The sequence below is a fragment of the Microtus oregoni genome, unplaced genomic scaffold, assembly GCF_018167655.1.
Source record: "Microtus oregoni isolate MIOR12 unplaced genomic scaffold, Mior012 000144F_ref0000341, whole genome shotgun sequence".
Taxonomy (NCBI): Eukaryota; Metazoa; Chordata; class Mammalia; order Rodentia; family Cricetidae; genus Microtus; species Microtus oregoni.
In genome coordinates, this window is record NW_024544794.1 from 839574 (window position 1) to 849872 (window position 10299).

The 10299-nt window shown below is 43.2% G+C and overlaps 1 protein-coding gene across 2 annotated transcripts; it reads right to left on the reverse strand.

The window, feature by feature from the left end:
- Positions 1 to 551: 551 nt before the first annotated feature.
- LOC121444860 (dual specificity protein kinase CLK1) lies at positions 552 to 10240 on the reverse strand. 2 transcript variants are annotated; one of them, XM_041646782.1, is made up of 13 exons: positions 10112 to 10240; positions 8127 to 8281; positions 7375 to 7600; positions 6352 to 6442; positions 5895 to 5961; positions 5186 to 5302; positions 4927 to 5093; positions 3054 to 3148; positions 2779 to 2908; positions 1953 to 2035; positions 1538 to 1617; positions 1189 to 1279; positions 552 to 889 (listed from the first exon to the last, which is right to left on the reverse strand). In XM_041646782.1, the coding sequence occupies exons 2-13, from the start codon at positions 8279 to 8281 to the stop codon at positions 746 to 748; spliced, it is 1446 nt and encodes a 481-aa protein (XP_041502716.1). In that variant the 5' UTR covers positions 10112 to 10240; the 3' UTR covers positions 552 to 745. The 2 variants fall into 2 exon arrangements, with proteins under 2 accessions (XP_041502716.1, XP_041502717.1); XM_041646783.1 differs by lacking the exons at positions 6352 to 6442; positions 8127 to 8281; positions 10112 to 10240 and having other exon boundaries at positions 7375 to 7512.
- Between the last annotated feature and the right edge of the window lie 59 nt (positions 10241 to 10299).

Here is a 10299-nt window from a genome sequence, read left to right on the forward strand (position 1 = left end):
CCTGTCCTGGAACTCACTTGGTAGACCGGAATGGCCTCAAACTCACTCATGGAGATTCATCCACCTGTCTCTGCCTGGGATTAAAAAGCACGTGTCACTACCGCCTTACCTCAATTAAAAATAAACAAAAACCCAACACACCCAAACAAAAAAATGAATAACCACAGAGAACTGAGGCTGTGTCCCACACACATGAAGCCCAGATAAAGCAAAGCACCACCTCACATTCTCCCTGAGGCTCAACCTCCAGCGTCCACAGAATGAAGATTAAAAAAAACAAAAACTGCTTTACTACAGAAACCTTCAGAAAACACCCATATACATAAAGTATTTCCAGACTCTAGCTGCAGAAGCCGAGCAATGGTGGTGCACTTGTGAGGTAGAGGCAGGTGGATCTGAGATCCAAGGCCAGCCTGGTAATATACAGAGTGAGTTCTAGGACAGCCTTAGCCACACAAGAAACCCTGTCTTGGGGGGGGGGGGGGGGGGAGACAACACTCCAAAACAAAATGACTACAGAAAGACAGCACACCAGACTGTACAGACTTTTATAAATTCACAAACACAAAGTTTATTCCAAATTAGTCATTCTATGATTACTGAAAGATGCTTGTTTGGCTTGGCCATGTATTTAATAAATCATATAAACAATAAAAACACTAAGAACTGTACAAAGCTATACAAATAACTTAGTATATTCACAACTGGACTGATGCAGTCTAAGGTCTCTCAGAGCACTCTGACACTATGTGTGTTTCCTAAGGGGGTGAAAGAAAGGGTGTTTTAAGGCTTCCCTTAAAGTAATCCTCTGGGCTGGGTCATACTCCAACATTTTCCCAATGAGGTCAAAGAGAAGCTCATGTTCCGCATCCTGAGATAGCATAAACTCCTGAAACAGAAAACATTCTTACCATCTGCTGCACACGAAAATCAGAACCATGGATTACTAGCCTCTTTCTCTAAACCATTATTAAAATGTTTCTAGAAGAAAGGGGGCTTGGAGGATAAGCCAAGCACAGCAATGCACGGCTGTAAACCTGGACTACACATTAATAGAATAGCAAGACCCTGTCTCAGAAACCAAAACTAAGCAGAATACGAGGGCCTAGGTTCAATCTCTATACCCCCAAAGTGGGGTCAAAGTGGGCACATGCAAGCCCTGGTTACCTTATGACCATCCAAGCTTACCTTCAGAGGTTTACAGCGCCGTGAAACATATCTGCCAGCAGAACTGTGTTCATCCCAATCTAATCGATCATGATGGAAATATTTACGTTTCCTGAAACAGTTAAACATTCACATTACTATGTTACTATTTTTTTTCGAGCCTAAAAAGATATGAAGTAGCATCAACTACTAAATATTTCCAGGTTAAATACTAAATATTTCCAGGTTAAATCCTTTGAGAGATTTAAGACATTGGCCAAACAACAGAAATGCTAAATTATTCACCATCAATAATGTAATATGCTATTTAACTGAAAAAGAAATCTTTAAATAGTGGTATTAAAGATGCTATGACTCAAGTAACACATACCTGGTTTTCTGTATCATGTGCTTTGGCAGTGGGCCAAGAATCCTTTCCATCATTGCTAAATGTTCCCTGCTATCGTGAGTCTACAATAGAAACACTTGTTAACCAATAATTCATATAAACCACACCTACTCTAGTCCCAACTACTCAAGAGTCACAAAGAGTCATCAAAATGGCAGAACAAAACAGTGTCAACACCTGAAGTTTGCCAGTGGTCGTCCCTATAGGACTGGAGACAACTGCTTACAATATTTGTAACACTGCCCAAGACAAATTACACAATTGTAATTTTTTTGTGCTTTTTAAGTAGTAAGAAAAAACCTATTGTGTAAATGTATTCTTTGAATTAAAGTAGCTATTTTACACAAACAGGTACTTTTTAAATGCAAAGCCACTAAAACACATCATTGCCACTCACCGGAAAAACTGTAAATCCAAGATAATACTCAATAAGGATACATCCTATACTCCAGACATCACATGGCTGAGACCACCCTAGGGCTGTAAGCAAAGCACAGTGTCAGGGGAGAAAACCTCCACATCTCTGAAAGACGTTTCTGAATATAGTGTGACGCCCTGCCCTCAAGGTGTAAGGTGCTGGATTTCATGTTACACTGACTGTTCACAACACCCCAAAGAGCATTACACTAGACCAGTACCCCTGACTTAGTCTGGTAGACAATAAGTCAGGCTCTGCGTAGTTGACCAGGATTATACACACATCACACCTGGGTTTGTCTGAGCCAATTCTAAGATGCACAATTAACAACATATTAACAATCGTTTTTAAAGGCTAAGCCACATGCTAGCTCCATGGCTGGTAAGTTGAGACTTCAAGGTTTTTGTTTTTGAAACAGGGTCTCAGTATGTGGCCCAGGCTGGTTTCTAACTCAAGAGAACTACCAGCCTCTGATTAAAGGTGTGTGCCACCATGCCTAGCAATTTGAAGACACTTAACATATTTTTTCCTTTCATTTTTTTGAGACAGCGTTTCCCAATAGTTACAGAGCCTGTCCTGGAACTCACTCTGCAGACCAAGCTCTGGCCTTGAACTCATGAAAATCCACCTGCTGGGTTAAAGGCGTGTATGGTCACTGCCCGGCTTGACATGGTTTATAATACTGTTCTTCTATTTGATAATCCTGGGTATGGCAGGTTAGACAAGAGCGGTACCACAGAGCTCCATTCTCTAGTCTGGACCATAAACTGAAGGTTGGCTACAATAAAGCATAGTAAGCACTGACCTAAAATAACTTCGGGTGCTCGGTAGTGTCTTGTGGATACCAATGTACTGTGATGCTCATCATCATACGTTGCACTTCCAAAGTCCACAACTTTAATATCTGGATTTATGACGGTGCGTTCATCACGCTTCTGCAAACGGTAAGTGACAAATGAAAACAAACCATCGAAACAAAGCATTTACAAGCACCAGGACGATGTTACAAGCACCACCACAACGATGTTACGAGGACAACAACGATGTTACAAGCTCCATGACGGTGTTACAAAGACTTACCATTTTTGGATTATAAGCCTCCGTGTAGTCAGACTGCACAAATAAGATGTTTTCAGGCTTTAAGTCCGTGTGAGTCAATTTATTACTGTGCAAAACTGGAAAGAAGCACAGAGTCACTATAGTCTCAAAAATATGAAACTACAAGCCTGACATCATAAATTATGCTTATAATCTTAGTACTCAAAAGTTGAGGGCATAAAAATCCCAAGTCTTAGTGACAAGGCCTCTCTATATAGCCCTGGCTTTCCTAAAACTCACTTTGTAGACCAGTCTGACATTGACCTCGGGTATTCACCTGTTTTTTGAGTCCTGTGCTCAAAGATGTACACCACCCCATCTGGCTGAGACTGTAATAAACTGGGCAGTCTGGTAAGAATGTACTTGTACTGGTGAACTTCAAGACCTGGGTTCAATTCTCAGCACCCATATCAAGGAGATCTGACACCCTAGGACTGCGATTATCCACAGTCATGTGTGTTCTGCACACACGAAAATAACAAATAACAAAAAAATAACTAAGAAAAAAATCTAAACCCCAAACCTCTGGTGTCTTCCTATGTACTGTAAGACAATCTCAGTTTGTAAGAAAATTCACCAGAGGTGTGGGGAAATACACGCCTGATAATGAGTTATTTCAGCCATACATGTTTTATCTATCCACAACACTCAGGGCAGGATCCTGGACCTGAGGTTGTACAATGAGACTGAAACCCATCATTCCCCAACTCCAGTGATACTGGATGTGGTCGTAGCATATTCTTGTAATTTCAGCACTAGCAAAGGCTAGCTGGGCTGGGACTAGCCTCTCAGTAAGAAGTAGTCAGCTGAGAATGATGGCTACCATCTGTAATCTCAGCACTTAAAAGGTCAGGTCAATGGTAACGGAGTTCAAAACTATATAATGAGAAACTGTCTCAAACAGGTGTTCAGGCATGCTGGGGGAGTCTAATGACGCGGAAATTTGTTGCACTTAAAATTTCCAGAGCTCACACTAAATCAGTCTTAAATATACCTTTTTGTTGACTGAGTTTTAATGCAGTAGTCCAGGCTGACCTCAAATCAGATACAAAGTCATAAATGGCCTTTGATTCTGATATTTTTTGCCACCCACCAAGGTAAATTACAGGCATAACCACCATATTCAGTTTACACAGCGCCAGAGCAAACCCAAAATCTTGGGCACAATAAACAAGCACTCTATCGACTTAGCACACTCCCTACCTTCTCTGGAGATGGAACTAAGGATGCCTGCCGGCTTAAGTCACACCCCAGACCACACATTATATTGCTCTCTTTACAGTTAGGATGCACATTATTTTTTTGTTTCAAGACAGGGTTTCTCTGTGTAGCCCTAGCTGTCCTTCAACTTGCTCTGTAGAGCGGGCTGGCCTCAAACTGAGAAGACCCACCTGTCTCTGCCTCTAAGTGTTGGGATTAAAGGTTTACCATCACATCACCACTGGGCTCTTTTTAAGATTTTTGTTTTTTTCAAGACAGGATTTCTCTGTGCACCTTTGGAACCTATCCTAAACTGGTCTACAGACTCACAGAGACCTACCCTCCTCTCCCTGCCTCCTGAGAACTGGAATTAAAGGCGTGAGCCACCACCCATCTTGAACAGGTTTTTAATAAGCTTCTATCTTTTAACCACCATCACCCCACCCCACAAATCCGTATCTATTCTCAGACTAAACGGTTAATTCCCTCGCTAGAGCTCATCTTTTAGTCTTCTGTGGTGATGGGGACAGAACAAAAAGGCATCATTTCTGTGCTGAACTATAGCCTCCATCCCCACTAGGTTCTCTTTTTAAAGATCCAAATTAATCTGACATTAGTTTCACATTAAGGTTTGGAAGGCATGTCAAGAACTTACAATTAACAGATCTGCAGATCTGATATGCCATCTTCCTAATGTGATCCATTCGAAATGGCAGAAAACCATTTTCCTTAATGAAGTCATAAGTACTGAGACCCAGAAGTTCAAACACAATGCAAATGTGACCACGATGCTCAAACCACTCCAACATCTGGACACAGCGGCTATAAACACATTAAAAAAAACAAGAACCTCAACAGAGCTTTCAATTCAAGTCTACCTGAGATTATTTCCCAAGTTTTAATTTGATACTTACAAAGTGCTGTGGGGATCTGTCGTATTTAAGTGTTCCAGAACTTGTATTTCTGATCGAGCAGCTTCACAGTATCTATCCACATTTTTAACTATTTTTACTGCTACATGCCTACCTTCCCTGTTAGAAAGAATAAATTCCAAGTTAAAAAGGCGATAATCCAAGTTAGGTTTTTAATCCCAAGCACTGTGGAGAGAGAGGCAGGAGGATCTCTAAGTTTGAGACCAGCCTGGCCTATAGAGTTTCAAGAAAACCAGGGATACATAGAGGGGCCTGTTTCAAAAAGAAAAAAGCAGATACTGCAATTCAAAGTTAGGCAACAAAATAATCTTTCACTGTACCAGAATCAGTAATCTCACCATTTTCTAAATAAGAAAGACTTTAATCGTATCACTACAGGCTTATCCTTTGTTCCTTCAATTAAGGAATATAGATTCTTTAATTTGTATGTATATATGTGTGTGTGTGTGTATGATAATACTATTTAGTTGGCTTTGTTTAAAAAATGTAAGAGACCAGGTAAAGACCTTTGTCCCCAGCACTCTGAATTCCAAGCCTGCACAGTAAGACCCCGTCTCAAACATCAAAGGGAAATTATCTTTACCTATGAATTTCCTACAGCCTAAGTCAAAAGACCCAAGCTAAAAAGCCTGTATGGGTATCAGCTAAACTAACTTTCTCTACAGAAGAACCCCAAGGTTCTGAAACTTACGCTTTATGATCGATGCACTCCACTACTTTCCCAAAGGCTCCTTCACCTAGAGTATCAACAACCTCATCTAAAAAAGAGAAATACATCTCACTCATAACAAGAAGTGGAAACAACGTACTTAAAGCTATCAGTGCAGATTATTCTAGAAGATGCTACAAATTTCCTCATCTTTAATTACTTATCATCCAACACCATCCAAAAACATACAACTATTCTTACAATTGATTTCATTCTCAGGCCAATTGCATTAACTTGATTTACTGCTCTGGAATTTCTGTACAACAAATATTAAAACTCTAAAGAAAGTAAAGACACAAGCCCCTCCCACCAAAAGAAATGAAAATAAAGCAAAGCAGAACAAAACAGAAAGAAAAGATTTCCAAAACCCTGTATCTTAATCTATACATATAGATTATGTTATCTGAAAAGTGAATAAGTGTTGAAAAACATTCTATACATCTTGCACTTAGTACGTCTCCACTCTGACAGATCAGGTGACCCTCCTCATCATCCTCTACACTCCTCGATCTTTTCCTTCGGTGACTCTTCTGGAAACGTCAAGTGGGCGGCACCAAGATCATCCAGCCAATCAATATACCCGAGTGAATTCAGGGCAGAATACGAAATTCATTCAGCGGGGAGATATTCAGGCATTCAGATACACGCCAGGCCACAAACGGTTGGCAGGAGCAATTTCAAATTCAGTCCCCAGAAATTCACAGGGCACATAGTTTATGTTAACAGGAGAAAAACATGGCAAGGAACAGATTTTCAGATAAGATACTCAATATGGTAAGGCAACAAAACACAAACACAATTGTTTTTCTTTTTAAAAATACTTATCTGTAGCATTCACTGAAACATAATTTTAGGTTTCTAGTGTCCTTATTTCATGCTACATAACTGTAGGGTGTAGTATTTATTTGTAGCACACTGTGGCCAAATTAAGGTTCCCTCTCTAAAATAGGTATTAAAGCAGTAAACCACAGTGCTAATTTTGGGAGGGAAAAAAGATTTGGCACGTAACATTATAGCATTAAAATGTCATCTGCTATGATTTTCAAATACAAGAAACTAAGTTCAAATCTGTAGTTCACTTAATGAGAAAAAAATTACAAAACAGGTTAAATAAGTCAACTAACTCTCACACAAGTACCTAACTAATTAATTCTTTGTAATAAACTGAACTCATCAAAATAAAACTTTTTAATAGCATTAAGAAAAAATTTTTAAAATAATTTTTAAGTCATCCCCTCCACTAATGAAATGGCAATTAGTAACTAAGGAGTCGTCAACAAGTCTATTACTACAGAACTAAATACACTCTTTTCATGAATTCCCTATGCAGTGCACAAATCCTAAAAGAACACTCCTGGCACTCTGGAATTGTGATGTGTAATCAATCTTAACTTTTCTCAACACAAATCTGCTTCCTGTCTGTGGGAAATAAAACCTCCAGAAGGTTAAAAAGTGCGCATACCCCATGTGAGCGACGATGTGAAGAGCTGTGGTGGATCCTGTGTTTACTTTTGTAGCTGCTCCGTCCACTTCTACCAGAGGACTTGCTACTATGGTTCTGATACCGGCTTTCGTGCTCTCCATAGTAATAGCCCGGCTCACAGCCCATATAGTCGTTCCTGTACTCATCAACGTAGCGCCGGCTATGATAGGCTCTCTCGTTTATGGATCTGCTCCCCAGATAATAGCTACAAGAGAAGATTGCTTTATACACCAAAACAAAACACACAAAACCCAACACCGATTCCCAAGTTCTCGGCAGCGTAGGGGACTGAACTCAAGGCCTTTGCCCAAGCTAAGTATTCCACCACTCATCTCTGACCATGCAACTGAGTCACCGCAGTTATGTGGTCCCAGGCTTCACGCACAGCAGGCAACCTATCAACATCTGAGCTAGCTACGTTACTAGCTGCTTTTCAAGACAGGGTCTCTGTGTGGTCCTGGCTGCCCTTGAGATCCGCCTGCCTTTGCCTCTGAGATTAAAAAGGCGTGTGCCATCACTGTTCAGATGAAAAAAAAGGAATTTTCTTAATGTGCAGATGTAATTTTGATCACATGCATGCGCCTTTCTGTACAGGTATTGCCCAGGAGTGTAGGAGAGGGCACTGGTCCCGAGGAGCCGGAGTTACAGGTTATACTGAGTGTGCCTGAAGAGCTGGGACCCAACTGTCTTCTGCAAATGCTGCCAGTACTCTGACCCGCTGCCCCCCTTACCCATCAGTTGTTCTGGAGTGATCGTATCTGCATCGCTTATGCTCCCGACCACTGCTGTGTGATCTCCTTCTCTTATGGCTGCTGCTGTTCCAGGCTCCATAATCGCAATCCCTCTCATCCCAGGCATGATAGTAAGTTCTCTGTAGATGTCTCATCTACACAAGACAAATGGTCCTAATGAAATTTGATTTCTGCGACGTTCACTAGTAAAAGCTTCCTTTGCAAATTCACGCTAGTTTTGATTTGTTTTTTCTTTTCTTCCCCAAATAGTCTCCCTCTAGTGGTCCTGGAACTAAGTAAACCACGCGGGCCTTGACCTCAGATCTGCCTGCCCCTCCCTATGCAGGGCTAGGATTAAAGGCATATCATGCCCAGTGCTGGCCTTTTGTTTTAAATGTAAGTTTTGAAATTGTTGTCAATCATTTGAAATCATAAAAATTACTGCACTGGGGCTGGAGAGACGGCTCAGAGGTTAAGGGCATTGCCTGCTCTTCCAAAGGTCCTGAGTTCAATTCCCAGCAACCACATGGTGGCTCACAACCATCTGTAAAGAGATCTGACGCCCTCTTCTGGCCTTCAGGCATACACACAGACAGAATATTGTATACATAATAAATAAATTTTTTTTTTTTTTGGTTTTTCGAGACAGGGTTTCTCTGTGGTTTTGGAGCCTGTCCTGGAACTAGCTCTGTAGACCAGGCTGGTCTCGAACTCACAGAGATCCGCCTGCCTCTGCCTCCCGAGTGCTGGGATTAAAGGCGTGCGCCACCACCGCCCGGCAATAAATAAATATTTTTAAAAAAAGTTACTGCACTGTCTCAGATTCTGGAATCTGAATTTTATTCTCACATTTTCTACCTCGTTCTCACCGTGCCCAAATTTATAAAAGTAGAAAAAGAGGTTTCTAAATAGCCCAGGTAAGATTTTTAACACTACCCTTCCAGAAGGTTCACACAATTCAATCCCCACAAAGCACCCGGAACTAACCCTAACTAACTTTTATCTGTTTAGATGTGTTTGTTACAGCTCAAAACTGCCGTTCCAATGGTGACCTCATTTTTAATGCTCCTTCAAGTAAATCTCCACCGTTAGCAGAGGGAGACAGGGAAAAAATATGGAGACGTGGTTGGGGGGGAGCCCGAGAAGGAAAATATATGTATGCCGAACTGCCTTGCCTTTCGTGCTGAGCCAGCAAACTTCAGGCTTCACTAATAAATACAACCAATTTGCCGACAGGGCAGCCACGACGATGACGGCAATGAAATTGTTTACTGAGGAGAAGGTGATTCACACTCGTAGCGCGCTCCCCTCCCGTTTCCTAAAGGTAAACAATGTCCCTTCCGAGTACGTTTTACAACTTTCGTTTACGAAGGGAAAAAAAAATAATTTAACCTTTAATACTGTTGTTACAAAGTACACCCTCTGAGCCCTGTCGAAATAAGGATTTCACAATCTCTGGAGCCGCCTAAATCCTAAACTCGTCTTTACGAGCCCTGCGCCTGCGCTTTCAGCACCAGCTCAACTGGATTCCTTAGTTCTTTCTTCCCCGAGGCCGGCTTTCGCCTTGGGGGGACTCTCTAAGCTGTCCCCACAGCGCCCACACCGGCCTGCGGGGACCCCCTGGGCCCCAAAGACAGAAAATCGGCCCCGAAACCGGGTTTCCGAGAGCGAGCCGCGCGGAGGCCGCGCCCTGGCGACGCCATTCCGCGGGGCGAGCGCGGCCCGGGCGCCTCCGCCATCTTAGGCGCGGCCGCTACCGGTACCGCTGCCGCCGGGGGCCCTGGTTCCGCCCTCGCTCGGGACGCCCCGGCGGTGGCACCGTCCCCGCCACCGGGCAGATCCGGAGGCGAGGGCTCGGCGGGGCTGAGCGGAGGGAGCGGCCGCCCTGGGAACGGGGGAACGGGGAGCCGGCCCAGCCCCGCGACGCTCAGCGCGGCCCTCGGAGCGCACAGCGGGGCAGCGTACGCTCGGACCCCGTGGCTTACCTTTCCGCAGGGACGCCGACCGCGGTGACAGAATTCGCAAGGTGACGGCGGGAAGGGCGAAGGCGACAGAGACAGCGACGACGACACAAACTCCAGGCACAAAATGGAGCTGACGGCGCCGGCGCAGGCTTCTTCTCCAAAACGCGGATGACGCGGAGGGGCGGGGCCAGTGTGCGCCCCGAGTGCGC

What these genes read in the sequence shown, in the direction of transcription:
- LOC121444860 (XM_041646782.1), bottom strand. Translation starts at nt 8,281, where the DNA reads ATGAGACATCTACAGAGAACTTACTATCATGCCTGGGATGAGAGGGAT. An exon ending in CACTCCAGAACAACTGATGG is followed by an intron (nt 7,601 to 8,126) that starts GTAAGGGGGGCA and finishes CTTCTCTTGTAG; the next exon opens with CTATTATCTGGGGAGCAGAT. An exon ending in GAGTGCATCGATCATAAAGC is followed by an intron (nt 5,303 to 5,894) that starts GTAAGTTTCAGA and finishes TCTTTCTAACAG; the next exon opens with GGAAGGTAGGCATGTAGCAG.